Genomic DNA, 16760 nt, shown 5'->3' with positions numbered 1-16760 from the left:
AGGTAATAGCAAGGAACTGGATCAAGGAGGAACCGCCTACAAGGGGTGAATTTCTGAAATATGTTAAACATGGTCTCAATTTGGAAAAGGGGGTCTACAAAAGACGTGGGAAAATAGAAACGTTTGACAAAATGTGGTCTCCGTGGCTCGAGCTAGGATGAGTAGTTATGGGAAGTAGGAGGATGAGGGCCTCTGAAAGGAAGAGAGTGCTAAAGGAACAAGCGGACATAAGTGAGTCAAATGGCTCAAAGAACCATCAATACTGGTAACAAAAGTATAAATGGGTATGAGCTGTCAGGGGAGGGGGAGGTTTGGGTTTTGTTGGGATTGTTGAGGGTTTGGAAAATGTAAAAATTTTGTAAAATAATGGAAAAATGCATAAATTGTATTGTTCATATTCGACTTTAATAAAAACCTATTTTATAAAAAAAAAAAAAAATGATGTCTTAATGGCTGAGACGTATAAGTAGACCTTTATCCATCATGCAATACCATCAATGAGGCGTCTGATTGGCTCTACATTTATTTAGTAGCAAGAGAACGACTCCAAATATACAGCTAATGTCATTAAGTGCTATGTTCAGAGTAAAAAAAAAACAGGAGTCCTGGAAGGGATGATACGGCCCCCACAGAGCCCTGATCTCACCATCACAGAGTCTGTCTGGGATTACATGAAGAGACATAAGAACCCGCACAAGCGACATCCACAGCAGATCTGGGGTTACTTCTCCACGATGTTTGGAACAACCTCCCTGCCTTCCAAACCATGCACAAGTGTACCTAGAAAAATTGATGCCGTTTTGAAGGCAAAGGGCGGTCACACCAAATATTGATTCAATTTTGAGTTTTGATTTTCTTCATTCATTTTGCTAATTAATAAACAATAACTTATTTTTTAAAGCATTCTTACATTTTAGCATATTTTTCACACCTGCCTAAAACTTTTGCACAGTACTGTATATACATGTGTATGCATACAGTCTGGCCAGAACGAGAAGAGCAAATGTCAAATATTGTTAACGTCCCCCTTGTTCTGCCAAAACAGCAGATTTTTTTTAATGGGGGGTCGTCCGATCAAACCTACGGTATTTATCGGATAGGTCATCGATATGAGACCGGTAAGATCCGACACCTGCACCTTCACCAATCAGCTGTTATTTGCTCCGACGGAGACCAGATTTAATCATGGCAGGAGAAGCTGGGGTAACTGGACGACCCCTTTTATTATTAAAAGTTGTGAGGTGAGGCCTTACAACTTAGACGGAGGACCACCTACAAGACCCTGCCACTTTGGAGCTACCCATCCATCAGACCATTACGACTCGGCCCTGCAGAGCGTCCTGCGCATCCTTACGCTCGCTCATTTTTCTCGCGTCCAGTACTGACTGTTCACTAGCTAATATACTCCATCCAGTGACAGTGGCCATCGTCACGGGCAGATATCTTCATCTTGGATTTCATGTTATGGCTGATGGTGGATAGATGAGGATTTCTACACAGATCTTAGAAATATAATTACTTTTGGAGTCTTGAGTACAAAGTTTTTCTTTTGATCCACAAATGTTGGCGTTGCTGTAAGATCCTGGTGTAGAAATGCCTTTGTGGTGACCTGAAAATACACAGTGCGGTTATTCCTGGATGGTGGACAAGCCGTGCATGGATAATAGACATTGTCAGGACATTTCTGGGTGCACAGCGGCAATACTCAGAGTCTATCAGAGACTACAAAATAGTGGGAGCTTCATACGCAAGAAAAAAATACACCGGAACATCGTTATTCTCAAGGGGACACCCAAACCTGTCTGAGATATGTCGTATGTCCGTGAAGCACATGCACATTGTGAGCAGGGGTCATCGGGCGGTCTCAGCAGTGCAGCCTCAGGCTTACAGCTTATAAATTAAAAGACGTAAATCTTAGCATTGGGGTAACAGTACAAAACATCCTCTAAAGGGCATCTGTCACCAAGTTTTTACTACCCGATTAAAGAGCAACATAATGTAGGGGCAGAGACCCTGATTCCAGTCATGTCACTTAATGGGCTGCGTTTATAAAATCAGTGTGTTCTCTGCTGGAAGGATAGGGAATTTTTAATTCAAGTATTTTAGAAAATAGTTTACATTATGGCATTAAACAGATAGGGATTTAGGAGGAAAATTCATTAGGACTTTGCTCCATCCCTTTAATCTTCACTTAAAACAGAGGTACAAATAATCGTGCCCCGATTAACCGCTTACCCGAGAATTAGGAATACTGCCCAATGAAGAAGCTGATATCCTCCGGGCCGCCAGGATTCTCCAGCATGAAGCTGATAAACTCTTTATAGCTGCCATTGTTTGAGGAGACTATGATTTCTAGGAATCATGTATTTTTCAGATCAGGGTATGTCATGCTATAATACGTCTGGAAAGAAAGAAAAAAACGATCACAACCAAAAGTGACAAAAACACCGGCGACTTCTGCAACAGAAAAAATAAGAAATCAAAACAGATAATACACAGAATGCCAACACTCGGATTCTTCAGACTGAGGTTTCGGCACGGGAGTAGACCTGCTAGTCTCAGTTCCCTAACCCTAGGTCTTATACTCCCCATATGGGTCTTCTGTGTTACCCGCGCTGCTCCAGTCGGTCTTCAGACGTTTTTGATCTGCCGGATCACTACAGTTTGCTGGGAGATCCAGAAGTCACCACTCAATGGAAGTGCATGAGATCCTCATTATGGCCCTCACAGACTTACACTGAGAGCTTGTGATCGTTACCGCTGACTTCCGGTCAGTCAGAACTTGTGGTCACAAGATGGCGGCACAGGACCGGAGTGGTGCTGGGAAGAGCTGAAGACGGCAGGTGGTGGGTATAATATTAGGTGTAGGGCAGCAGTACTCCAGCACTGCAATAATAAGAAACCCAACTAACGCTGGAGTGGTGCTCTAGCGCTACTTATTGGATGCAGAACGCGAGTTCTCCATCTCTGCAGAGACAATTTACATATTTAAATTCCCAGATGAGAATGCATGGCTTATAAGTCTCCGCACACTGACATGCCAGAGCCGGTATGTCACTCTCTATAAGGGGAAACGTTACCCCTTAGACCGCAGTCCAGAGCCTCTCACCCAGCCAAATCAGATCTCAGACTTTGTACTGATGAGGGGTAAAAGACCGAAACATCGTATCTGCAAATTGACTTTTAGGAATCAATGCTTCCAATAGGTGGCACGAGATTTCTAAAGCACCGATAAAAAACAAAAAACAAACACCACGTTACTCACCGTCACCAGGTCTAGCACAGAGTCTCTGGTGCGTATCGGCTGTGTCCCGTATCAGCGGTGGTACTGACGTCACCTCGACAGCCAATCAGGGAGCTGAGCAGTTCGGAGCGAGGTGTTTGGTCTATAGCGCCGCTATCAGCTGCTGATCTGTCAATGTGAGCGCCGCAGCGGAGACGCCAAGCTGGACCTGGAGAGAACGAGGAGAATACAGTATTTCACCATATTGCAGCCGAGAATTAAGATTTTCTGAAGGGAGAACCCTTGAATCTAGCAATGGATGATGTATAATTACTTGCTGAACGTGCAGCGTTTCCTATCCTGAGTAATTACGTTATATTGAGGCGTCTTTGTGCTTAGATGAGGTTCATATCTCAGATTTACTGACCCAAATATCCGCATGATAGGGATCTATTAGACCAGGGGTCCCCATCCAGAGGCTCGGAGCCACATGCAGCCCCCAGACCCGTGGCTGCGGCTGGTTACTGACTCGGTGCTTTAGCACTAGGTGTAATAAACAGCTATGAAGCGCAGGTCTCCAGACGGGAACTTGTGAGAACCCCGGACAGAAAGGCAGAACGTGGCCCGGATACAGGAGGGTACTGCAGACAGGAGGCGGCCGGAGCTGGACGCCATAGTGTGATGGGGGGGAATACAACATGGGGGAAGCTGGGGGCCTGGATGGGAGTGTACTGCCCCGGTGTGGGGGACCATACGTATAACTACTATGGGGGAGGCATGGCCCTGCTGTCATTATACTGATAACGGGGGCTCTGGGTGTCACTACTATGGGGGGAGGCATGGCCCTGCTGTCATTATACTGATAACGGGGGCTCTGGGTGTCACTACTATGGGGGGAGGCATGGCCCTGCTGTCATTATACTGATAATGGGGGACCATACGTATAACTACTATGGGGGAGGCATGGCCCTGCTGTCATTATACTGATAATGGGGGCTCTGGGTGTCACTACTATGGGGGAGGCATGGCCCTGCTGTCATTATACTGATAACGGGGGCTCTGGGTGTCACTACTATGGAGGGAGGCATGGCCCTGCTGTCATTATACTGATAACGGGGGGCTCTGGGTGTCACTACTATGGAGGGAGGCACAGCCCTGCTGTCATTATACTGATAACGGGGGCTCTGGGTGTCACTACTATGGGGGGAGGCATGGCCCTGCTGTCATTATACTGATAACGGGGGGCTCTGGGTGTCACTACTATGGAGGGAGGCATGGCCCTGCTGTCATTATACTGATAACGGGGGCTCTGGGTGTCACTACTATGGAGGGAGGCATGGCCCTGCTGTCATTATACTGATAACGGGGGCTCTGGGTGTCACTACTATGGAGGGAGGCATGGCCCTGCTGTCATTATACTGATAACGGGGGCTCTGGGTGTCACTACTATGGGGGAGGCATGGCCCTGCTGTCATTATACTGATAATGGGGGCTCTGGGTGTCACTACTATGGGGGAGGCATGGCCCTGCTGTCATTATACTGATAACGGGGGCTCTGGGTGTCACTACTGTGGGGGGAGGCATGGCCCTGCTGTCATTATACTGATAATGGGGGCTCTGGGTGTCACTACTATGGGGGAGGCATGGCCCTGCTGTCATTATACTGATAACGGGGGACCATACGTATAACTACTATGGGGGAGGCATGGCCCTGCTGTCATTATACTGATAACGGGGGCTCTGGGTGTCACTAATGTGGGGGGAGGCATGGCCCTGCTGTCATTATACTGATAATGGGGGCTCTGGGTGTCACTACTATGGGGGGAGGCATGGCCCTGCTGTCATTATACTGATAACGGGGGCTCTGGGTGTCACTACTATGGAGGGAGGCATGGCCCTGCTGTCATTATACTGATAACGGGGGCTCTGGGTGTCACTACTATGGGGGAGGCATGGCCCTGCTGTCATTATACTGATAATGGGGGCTCTGGGTGTCACTACTATGGGGGAGGCATGGCCCTGCTGTCATTATACTGATAACGGGGGCTCTGGGTGTCACTACTGTGGGGGGAGGCATGGCCCTGCTGTCATTATACTGATAATGGGGGCTCTGGGTGTCACTACTATGGGGGAGGCATGGCCCTGCTGTCATTATACTGATAACGGGGGACCATACGTATAACTACTATGGGGGAGGCATGGCCCTGCTGTCATTATACTGATAACGGGGGCTCTGGGTGTCACTAATGTGGGGGGAGGCATGGCCCTGCTGTCATTATACTGATAATGGGGGCTCTGGGTGTCACTACTATGGGGGGAGGCATGGCCCTGCTGTCATTATACTGATAACGGGGGCTCTGGGTGTCACTAATGTGGAGGGAGGCATGGCACTGCTGTCATTATACTGATAATGGGGGCTCTGGGTGTCACTACTGTGGGGGGAGGCATGGCCCTGCTGTCATTATACTGATAACGGGGGCTCTGGGTGTCACTAATGTGGGGGGAGGCATGGCCCTGCTGTCATTATACTGATAACGGGGGCTCTGGGTGTCACTACTATGGGGGAGGCATGGCCCTGCTGTCATTATACTGATAATGGGGGCTCTGGGTGTCACTAATGTGGGGGGAGGCATGGCCCTGCTGTCATTATACTGATAACGGGGGCTCTGGGTGTCACTACTGTGGGGGGAGGCATGGCCCTGCTGTCATTATACTGATAATGGGGGCTCTGGGTGTCACTACTATGGGGGGAGGCATGGCCCTGCTGTCATTATACTGATAATGGGGGCTCTGGGTGTCACTACTATGGGGGAGGCATGGCCCTGCTGTCATTATACTGATAATGGGGGCTCTGGGTGTCACTACTATGGGGGGAGGCATGGCCCTGCTGTCATTATACTGATAATGGGGGCTCTGGGTGTCACTAATGTGGGGGGAGGCATGGCCCTGCTGTCATTATACTGATAACGGGGGCTCTGGGTGTCACTACTATGGGGGAGGCATGGCCCTGCTGTCATTATACTGATAACGGGGGCTCTGGGTGTCACTAATGTGGGGGGAGGCATGGCCCTGCTGTCATTATACTGATAACGGGGGCTCTGGGTGTCACTACTATGGGGGAGGCATGGCCCTGCTGTCATTATACTGATAACGGGGGCTCTGGGTGTCACTAATGTGGGGGGAGGCATGGCCCTGCTGTCATTATACTGATAACGGGGGCTCTGGGTGTCACTACTGTGGGGGAGGCATGGCCCTGCTGTCATTATACTGATAATGGGGGCTCTGGGTGTCACTAATGTGGAGGGAGGCACGGCCCTGCTGTCATTATACTGATAATGGGGGCTCTGGGTGTCACTACTGTGGGGGGAGGCATGGCCCTGCTGTCATTATACTGATAATGGGGGCTCTGGGTGTCACTAATGTGGAGGGAGGCACGGCCCTGCTGTCATTATACTGATAACGGGGGCTCTGGGTGTCACTACTGTGGGGGAGGCATGGCCCTGCTGTCATTATACTGATAATGGGGGCTCTGGGTGTCACTAATGTGGAGGGAGGCACGGCCCTGCTGTCATTATACTGATAATGGGGGCTCTGGGTGTCACTACAGTGGGGGGAGGCATGGCCCTGCTGTCATTATACTGATAATGGGGGCTCTGGGTGTCACTAATGTGGAGGGAGGCATGGCCCTGCTGTCATTATACTGATAACGGGGGCTCTGGGTGTCACTACTATGGGGGGAGGCATGGCCCTGCTGTCATTATACTGATAATGGGGGCTCTGGGTGTCACTACTGTGGGGGGAGGCATGGCCCTGCTGTCATTATACTGATAATGGGGGCTCTGGGTGTCACTACTATGGGGGGAGGCATGGCCCTGCTGTCATTATACTGATAACGGGGGCTCTGGGTGTTACTACTATGGGGGGAGGCATGGCCCTGCTGTCATTATACTGATAATGGGGGCTCTGGGTGTCACTACTGTGGAGGGAGGCATGGCCCTGCTGTCATTATACTGATAATGGGGGCTCTGGGTGTCACTACTATGGAGGGAGGCATGGCCCTGCTGTCATTATACTGATAACGGGGGCTCTGGGTGTCACTACTATGGGGGAGGCATGGCCCTGCTGTCATTATACTGATAACGGGGGCTCTGGGTGTTACTACTATGGGGGGAGGCATGGCCCTGCTGTCATTATACTGATAATGGGGGCTCTGGGTGTCACTACTGTGGAGGGAGGCATGGCCCTGCTGTCATTATACTGATAATGGGGGCTCTGGGTGTCACTACTATGGAGGGAGGCATGGCCCTGCTGTCATTATACTGATAACGGGGGCTCTGGGTGTCACTACTATGGAGGGAGGCATGGCCCTGCTGTCATTATACTGATAATGGGGGCTCTGGGTGTCACTACTGTGGGGGGAGGCATGGCCCTGCTGTCATTATACTGATAACGGGGGCTCTGGGTGTCACTACTGTGGGGGAGGCATGGCCCTGCTGTCATTATACTGATAACGGGGGCTCTGGGTGTCACTACTATGGGGGAGGCATGGCACTGCTGTCATTATACTGATAATGGGGGCTCTGGGTGTGACTACTGTGGGGGGAAGCATGGGTTTTCTGGCATTATACCGATAACGGGGGCTCTGGGTGTCACTACTGTGGGGGGGAGGCATGGCCCTGCTGTCATACTGATAACAAGGGGGGCTCTGTGTGTTACTACTGTGGGGGAGGCATGAGCTGGCTGTCATACCAATAATGGGGGCTGTGGGTGTCACTAATGTGGGGGGAGGCATGAGTGGGCTGTCGTTATACTGATAATGGGGGGGCTCTGGGTGACACTACTGTGGGGGAGGCATGGGCTGGCTGTCACTACTCAGGGGGGCTCTGGGTGACACTACTGTGGGGGAGGCATGGGCTGGCTGTCACTACTCAGGGGGGCTCTGGTGACACTACTGTGGGGGAGGCATGGGCTGGCTGTCACTACTCAGGGGGGCTCTGGGTGACACTACTGTGGGGGAGGCATGGGCTGGCTGTCACTCAGGGGGGCTCCGGGTGTTACTACTGTGGGGGGAGGCATGGCCCTGCTGTCATTATACTGATAACGGGGGCTCTGGGTGTCACTACTATGGGGGGAGGCATGGCCCTGCTGTCATTATACTGATAACGGGGGCTCTGGGTGTCACTACTATGGGGGGAGGCATGGCCCTGCTGTCATTATACTGATAATGGGGGCTCTGGGTGTCACTACTATGGGGGGAGGCATGGCCCTGCTGTCATTATACTGATAATGGGGGCTCTGGGTGTCACTACTGTGGGGGGAGGCATGGCCCTGCTGTCATTATACTGATAATGGGGGCTCCGGGTGTTACTACTGTGGGGGGAGGCATGGCCCTGCTGTCATTATACTGATAATGGGGGCTCTGGGTGTCACTACTGTGGGGGGAGGCATGGCCCTGCTGTCATTATACTGATAACGGGGGCTCTGGGTGTCACTACTATGGGGGGAGGCATGGCCCTGCTGTCATTATACTGATAACGGGGGCTCTGGGTGTGACTAATGTGGGAGGAGGCATGGGTTTTCTGGCATTAAACCGATAACGGGGGCTCTGGGTGTGACTAATGTGGGGGGAGGCATGGCACTGCTGTCATTATACTGATAATGGGGGCTCTGGGTGTGACTAATGTGGGGGGAAGCATGGGTTTTCTGGCATTATACCGATAACGGGGGCTCTGGGTGTCACTACTGTGGGGGGGAGGAATGGCCCTGCTGTCATACTGATAACAAGGGGGGCTCTGTAGGGGGGCTCTGTGTGTTACTACTGTGGGGGAGGCATGAGCTGGCTGTCATACCAATAATGGGGGCTGTGGGTGTCACTAATGTGGGGGGAGGCATGAGTGGGCTGTCGTTATACTGATAATGGGGGGGCTCTGGGTGACACTACTGTGGGGGAGGCATGGGCTGGCTGTCACTACTCAGGGGGGCTCTGGTGACACTACTGTGGGAGAGGCATGGGCTGGCTGACACTACTCAGGGGGGCTCTGGGTGACACTGCTGTGGGGGAGGCACGGGCTGGCTGACACTACTCAGGGGGGCTCTGGGTGACACTACTGTGGGGGAGGCACGGGCTGGCTGACACTACTCAGGGGGGCTCTGGGTGACACTACTGTGGGGGAGACATGGGCTGGCTATCACTACTCAGGGGGGCTCTGGGTGACACTACTGTGGGGGAGGCATGGGCTGGCTGTCACTACTGTGGGGGAGGAATGGGCTAGCTGTCACTACTGTGGGGGAGGCATGGGCTGGCTGACACTACTCAGGGGGGCTCTGGGTGACACTGCTGTGGGGGAGGCACGGGCTGGCTGACACTACTCAGGGGGGCTCTGGGTGACACTACTGTGGGGGAGGCACGGGCTGGCTGTCACTACTCAGGGGGGCTCTGGTGACACTACTGTGGGAGAGGCATGGGCTGGCTGACACTACTCAGGGGGGCTCTGGGTGACACTGCTGTGGGGGAGGCACGGGCTGGCTGACACTACTCAGGGGGGCTCTGGGTGACACTACTGTGGGGGAGGCACGGGCTGGCTGACACTACTCAGGGGGGCTCTGGGTGACACTACTGTGGGGGAGACATGGGCTGGCTATCACTACTCAGGGGGGCTCTGGGTGACACTACTGTGGGGGAGGCATGGGCTGGCTGTCACTACTGTGGGGGAGGAATGGGCTAGCTGTCACTACTGTGGGGGAGGCATGGGCTGGCTGACACTACTCAGGGGGGCTCTGGGTGACACTGCTGTGGGGGAGGCACGGGCTGGCTGACACTACTCAGGGGGGCTCTGGGTGACACTACTGTGGGGGAGGCACGGGCTGGCTGACACTACTCAGGGGGCTCTGGGTTACACTACTGTGGGGGAGACATGGGCTGGCTATCACTACTCAGGGGGGCTCTGGGTGACACTACTGTGGGGGAGGCATGGGCTGGCTGTCACTACTCAGGGGGGCTCTGGGTGACACTACTGTGGGGGAGGCACGGGCTGGCTGTCACTACTGTGGGGGAGGCATGGGCTGGCTGACACTACTCAGGGGGGCTCTGGGTGACACTGCTGTGGGGGAGGCACGGGCTGGCTGACACTACTCAGGGGGGCTCTGGGTGACACTACTGTGGGGGAGGCACGGGCTGGCTGACACTACTCAGGGGGCTCTGGGTGACACTACTGTGGGGGAGGCACGGGCTGGCTGACACTACTGTGGGGGAGGCACGGGCTGGCTGACACTACTGTGGGGGAGGCATGGGCTGGCTGACACTACTCAGGGGGGCTCTGGGTGACACTACTGTGGGGGAGGCACGGGCTGGCTGACACTACTGTGGGGGAGGCATGGGCTGGCTGACACTACTCAGGGGGGCTCTGGGTGACACTACTGTGGGGGAGGCATGGGCTGGCTGTCACTACTGTGGGGGAGGCATGGGCTGGCTGACACTACTCAGGGGGGCTCTGGGTGACACTGCTGTGGGGGAGGCACGGGCTGGCTGACACTACTCAGGGGGGCTCTGGGTGACACTACTGTGGGGGAGGCACGGGCTGGCTGACACTACTCAGGGGGCTCTGGGTGACACTACTGTGGGGGAGGCACGGGCTGGCTGACACTACTGTGGGGGAGGCACGGGCTGGCTGACACTACTGTGGGGGAGGCATGGGCTGGCTGACACTACTCAGGGGGGCTCTGGGTGACACTACTGTGGGGGAGGCACGGGCTGGCTGACACTACTGTGGGGGAGGCATGGGCTGGCTGACACTACTCAGGGGGGCTCTGGGTGACACTACTGTGGGGGAGGAATGGGCTAGCTGTCACTACTGTGGGGGAGGCATGGGCTGGCTGACACTACTCAGGGGGGCTCTGGGTGACACTACTGTGGGGGAGGCACGGGCTGGCTGACACTACTCAGGGGGCTCTGGGTGACACTACTGTGGGGGAGGCACGGGCTGGCTGACACTACTCAGGGGGCTCTGGGTGACACTACTGTGGGGGAGGCATGGGCTGGCTGACACTACTCAGGGGGGCTCTGGGTGACACTACTGTGGGGGAGGCACGGGCTGGCTGACACTACTCAGGGGGCTCTGGGTGACACTACTGTGGGGGAGGCACGGGCTGGCTGACACTACTCAGGGGGCTCTGGGTGACACTACTGTGGGGGAGGCACGGGCTGGCTGACACTACTGTGGGGGAGGCATGGGCTGGCTGACACTACTCAGGGGGGCTCTGGGTGACACTACTGTGGGGGAGGCACGGGCTGGCTGACACTACTGTGGGGGAGGCATGGGCTGGCTGACACTACTCAGGGGGGCTCTGGGTGACACTACTGTGGGGGAGGCATGGGCTGGCTGTCACTACTGTGGGGGAGGCATGGGCTGGCTGACACTACTCAGGGGGGCTCTGGGTGACACTGCTGTGGGGGAGGCACGGGCTGGCTGACACTACTCAGGGGGGCTCTGGGTGACACTACTGTGGGGGAGGCACGGGCTGGCTGACACTACTCAGGGGGCTCTGGGTGACACTACTGTGGGGGAGGCACGGGCTGGCTGACACTACTGTGGGGGAGGCACGGGCTGGCTGACACTACTGTGGGGGAGGCATGGGCTGGCTGACACTACTCAGGGGGGCTCTGGGTGACACTACTGTGGGGGAGGCACGGGCTGGCTGACACTACTGTGGGGGAGGCATGGGCTGGCTGACACTACTCAGGGGGGCTCTGGGTGACACTACTGTGGGGGAGGCATGGGCTGGCTGTCACTACTGTGGGGGAGGCATGGGCTGGCTGACACTACTCAGGGGGGCTCTGGGTGACACTACTGTGGGGGAGGCACGGGCTGGCTGACACTACTCAGGGGGCTCTGGGTGACACTACTGTGGGGGAGGCACGGGCTGGCTGACACTACTCAGGGGGCTCTGGGTGACACTACTGTGGGGGAGGCATGGGCTGGCTGACACTACACTCTCCCTCCTCACTGCCCTCAGTCCCTCCTGCCCGCACAGCACTGCAGGGCTCCTCAGCGCTTCTCCAGCACTCACCCCACGTGACTCCATCTGCTCCACACGCAGTGACTTGTCTACCCTCTCGTAGCTCTATGGTATGAGCGGCCGGCTAGTGACGTCATGGCTTAGCGCAGTACAGCTGCATACCTCTCATAATGACGCAATAGTGCGAGTACAGCACATTAATCTCATAGTGACGCCATACATTTCCCACTAAGTTTAGAAACTACTACATATTACAAATTTACATTTTTTGAAATGCCCACACTAAATATGGTGCCAGGTGTATACATAGATACCCGAAAGTGTCGCCAATGTTTTCGTTTGCAGATATATTTGATATCCTTTAATATTTACGATATGATATCACTATATAAATATGTATGGAAACGTTTCATGTCGTTTTGAGTGGTATAGAAAGGTTCCCAGACTCCGGTCTGGAGGGGGCGGGGCTGAGCCGTGGTCATGGTGACGGTAGGAGCTATCACTCCGCATGACGTCACTCGGCGCGACCGTCGGCTTCTAGTGTGCAAGATGGCGTCAGGAAGTGGGGTGAGTGGCTGCGGAGCGGCTGCCGGGTGTTTCCTGGTGTCGGTGCCCGGTTCTCCCCGAGGCCGGTTCTGTGCGGAGAGCGCCGAGGTCGCAGTGATAGTTATTCTGCGCAATGGCTGCCTGCTTTATTTAGGAGTAGTGTGGGACTACAACTCCCAGACTACTGTGTTGATAATCAGTCATGATCTGGTGATAAACCTGGAGTCCATAAGGCCGGGGCTACAGCATGGCAGCAGGTTGTGCTGTGCAGCTGCGACCCCGTAAAATGGGGCAGATTGGGGTACTGTGACCGCAGCAGGAAACCCCTCGGTGGGCTTCTGAGACTTGTGGTACCTCAGGGACAGCACTACCCCCCCATTCACTGTGGTGTAGCAGAAACTGGCCTAGCTGTCACCAGACCTAACCCTACAGAGCATCTGCGGGGGTCCTCGGAGGAGAGGAGGGAACGGCTCCAGTGCCCGCTATGTGCTGGAGAATAATGCTGGCCACACAGAATATTGGCACTTTGGGTACAAATTGGTTATTATCACTTGGGTGTAGACAAAATGGCGGTGTTGAGTTATTTTGAGGGCACCAAATTGACGCTATTATACAAGCTGTATACTGACAACTGTACATTGTATCACAGTGTCGTGTCTACATTGTTGTCCCATGAAAAGATCTAAAATATTGACCAAAATGTGAGGGGTGTGCTCCGTTTTGTTTACATGCACACTATCTCACAAAGCCGAGTACACCCTTCACATATTTGTCAATATTGTATTATCTCTTTTCATGGGACAACACTGAAGATACGACACGTTGATACGATATATGTAGATATAGATTAGTAAATTATACACACTAACAGAAAGTTAGGGATATTTGGCTTTCAGGCTAAATCTAAAAAAAATGCCCTCTAACCTTTTCAGGTGAGCGTAATGTGACTAGAGACGGGCGAACTCTAACAGTAAAGTTTGTCGTCCGTACCAAACGCGAACTTCACCAGGAAGTCCATGTTACCGTTTGCGTTCGCCCCTTTTCCCCCCCCCCGAACACTGAGTGTTTGTCACCCTGTCATGTGTATGACAGCACAACAAACGCAGCTTCTGATCGGCGCTAAAATCATTACCGCCAGTCAGACAGCCAGGGGTCCACACTGACAAATGACAGCGTTAACCCACAGCTGTCATCGGAGGCATAAAATTGACTTCCGCTCCCTGGTGTCAGCCGATTGGACTACTGCTCCCATCAGCCGACGCTTGCTGCCGCTGATAACAGTGAAAGAATGAGCTGCTGATGGGAGTATTTTTCAGCTGCTCCTGTGCTGTAAATAGATAATAATAATAATAATAAAAAAAAAAAAGGTGTGGGTTCCCCTGTACTTTTGATAACCAGCCAGGCAAAACTCATAGCTTGGGGGCTGCAACCCTGAGCTGTTAGCTTCAGCAAGGCTGGTTATCAAGACGGGTCCTCACGCCATATTTTTTAATTATTTAAATAAAAAAAATGCGTGGGTTCCCCCATTTTTGACAACTAGCCAAGTTAAAGCTGACAGCTGGGGGCTGGTAAGGGGCCATGGATATTGCTCCCCTCCAGCCTAAAAATAGCAGCCCACAGCTACCCAGAGTAGGCGCATATATGAGGCGCTTTTCCCAGATCTCCCCACTTGCCCTGCAGCGGTGGCAAGCGGGGTTCATCCTTGAGGGGTTCATATCACCTTTGTATTGTCAGGTGACATCAAGCCCACAGATTAGTAATGGAGAAGCGTTTATAAGACACCTATCCATTACTAATCCTATAGCTACATGGTAAATAAAGATACAACCAGAATAAAGTCTTTTATTTAAAATAAAACAAAACACAGTTTTACTGTTTTATTTAAAAATAATAAACATAGTTATACTCACCTAACGCATAATTCCACTGAAGCCCTCGTCTCTTGTAATAAAACAAAAAGAAAACAACAATATCCCTCATATCCATGTCTGGAGGATAAACCGTTTTCAACCTGGACAGTACCAAGCTGCGACCGTCCAGGCTGAGAACCACTGATGAATGAGCTGCTGTGATCACAGCGTCAGTGACTGGCGGTGACGTCTTCGAGGTTGCCTCTGATCACTGAGGCTGTGTTCCCGGCCGGGCTGAGCTTTGGTGACCCCTGTGAGATCCCCGCTAACACTGTGAGAACGTCACCGCAGTTCACTGGTAGAATTTCACAGCAGTGATCTCGCCTCTGCACCGTGAGACTTTGTCATGGTGCTAACGGGGATCTTGTGTGATTGTTTCCCGTACAAGAAGTCACTTTGAAACTCGCTGAATAAAAAAAATTGCAAATTTATTAACAGTACTCTTGGACTGACGTCTTCATTAAATCAGCAGTGCGGGAGTTACCCAGAAAAGTCCTTTGTGTCAGATTTTGCGCTCCGTTCACTCACATGTGATTTGTTTGCCATGAAAATGGCAGCTGATCAGGAGTCTTTGCAGAGCTTGGTGTTGAATCCCTTAGGACTCATTCAAACGTCAGTTTTACGCATACAAGTGCAATCTGTTTTTCACGGATAGTACTTATACATTTGATAGTGTATGGGGCTGTTCACATGTCCACGAGTGGTCCGTGCAAATGGCGTAGACATGTCTGATGTTGATCCAAGTGTCTGATCAAATTTGGCAGAAAAGTCTATGGGTCCTGAAAAACCCGATGTCATCTGAGTGCTGTCTGTATTCATGGCCTGGCAGAATGGAGAAGCTGGAGAAACCTTTTTTTTTCATCAGAGAGAAACTGATGTCATTGTTGATGAAGCTGATGATTCACTGCCATGTGAAGGAGCTCTTGAAAGCTGGGCATTACTATTTTCAGAAGAGAGCAGTGTGTGAATATAGCCTGAGAGTGAAACCACAAGGTGCAATTAATCGTGCTGCCAAGCCACATCCAATGTGGTGGCCAATGGTTTACTGCTCTACTGGCCAAATGTTGTGGCCTTTGGACGACCACTGGTGGGTGTGGTGTGGCCGCTCTGGTTGATGACAACCTTTGATCACATTCACTTTGTAGGGATAGTAAAATGGGACTATTTTTGTCAGAAAAAAATGTACGGTTAAATGCAATGTGTGAACACGCATCAAGGACGCATGGAAATACTCAACATGTGCACTGACCCTTATTCTCAAAGGTGAGGGAAGGGGCATTTAACACACCCCTCATGGTATGCTTATTGAAGCCCCCTCTAAACTAAAAGTGCACAGGCACTCCAGGGCCCCTCAGCAGCCTCTGGCTTGTTTTTAAGGAGGCAGTTATTAGAGGGGACTGTTCTGGTAACAGATTTACAGCATCTCACATTTTCAGAAGAACTGTCTTCACCGTGATTTCATTTTTTTTCTTTCTTTTTTCACCCATTAAGATGTTCGTACTTCTGTCATGGTGGATGATGCTGTCGTCTTCCAAATCTTCTTTCTCTGGGCAGTTTTTGGATAGGATACTCATAGGGCAAGAAACGTTCTCAATAGTTCCCCAGTAAAGTCACACTACCTGCCCAGCCTCCTGCACTATTAATGCATCTTCCCTTCTTTTCAGTCCAAGAACACAGATTTCCGTCGAAAGTGGGATAAAGATGAATATGAGAAACTTGCACAGAGGCGAATTACAGAAGAGCGAGAGAAGAAAGATGGTTGGTGATATTCTTCCTTCTAATGTTTGCGTCCCCTCTGCGTTTTAACCAATTTCCGGCATTGATTGACGTATGGTTGCGGGAGAGGAGGATGGAAAGCGCGCACCCCTCATAAAGACACAAGACCATCCATGTATTCTCTGATCAATGCTGTTTGCCAGACTGCACAATACTTGATTGTCCCACGTTGGCTAATGGGACAGTGGGCTTGTCTGTAAATGGGGGACTTTTCCACTTAAAAGCGTATGCGTACTACTTATATACATTACCGTAACTCACAGCAGCATATGATATAAGGTATAGACCCT

At 52.2% G+C, this 16760-nt stretch overlaps 2 protein-coding genes across 2 annotated transcripts in view; one reads left to right on the top strand and one right to left on the bottom strand.

Annotated features, from left to right (window-relative positions):
- Positions 1 to 12339, bottom strand: part of LOC138675472 (histidine--tRNA ligase, cytoplasmic-like) — an 89570-nt gene extending 77231 nt beyond the window's left edge. The window contains exons 1-4 of the mRNA XM_069763761.1: positions 12290 to 12339; positions 3266 to 3452; positions 2236 to 2401; positions 1520 to 1609 (exon numbers count right to left, since the gene is read on the bottom strand). Of these exons, the coding sequence (XP_069619862.1) occupies positions 1520 to 1609; positions 2236 to 2331 (186 nt within the window). The 5' untranslated portion in view covers positions 2332 to 2401; positions 3266 to 3452; positions 12290 to 12339. The remainder of the gene's footprint in view (positions 1 to 1519; positions 1610 to 2235; positions 2402 to 3265; positions 3453 to 12289) is intronic.
- Positions 12340 to 12752: 413 nt separating this feature from the next.
- Positions 12753 to 16760, top strand: part of ZMAT2 (zinc finger matrin-type 2) — a 43855-nt gene continuing 39847 nt past the window's right edge. The window contains exons 1-2 of the mRNA XM_069763759.1: positions 12753 to 12805; positions 16359 to 16452. Coding sequence (XP_069619860.1) covers positions 12788 to 12805; positions 16359 to 16452 — 112 coding nt within the window. The 5' untranslated portion in view covers positions 12753 to 12787. The remainder of the gene's footprint in view (positions 12806 to 16358; positions 16453 to 16760) is intronic.

Source organism: Ranitomeya imitator, chromosome 4 (genome assembly GCF_032444005.1).
Source record: "Ranitomeya imitator isolate aRanImi1 chromosome 4, aRanImi1.pri, whole genome shotgun sequence".
In the NCBI taxonomy this organism is placed as follows: domain Eukaryota; kingdom Metazoa; phylum Chordata; class Amphibia; order Anura; family Dendrobatidae; genus Ranitomeya; species Ranitomeya imitator.
This window is presented reverse-complemented; position numbering and strand designations above follow the sequence as displayed.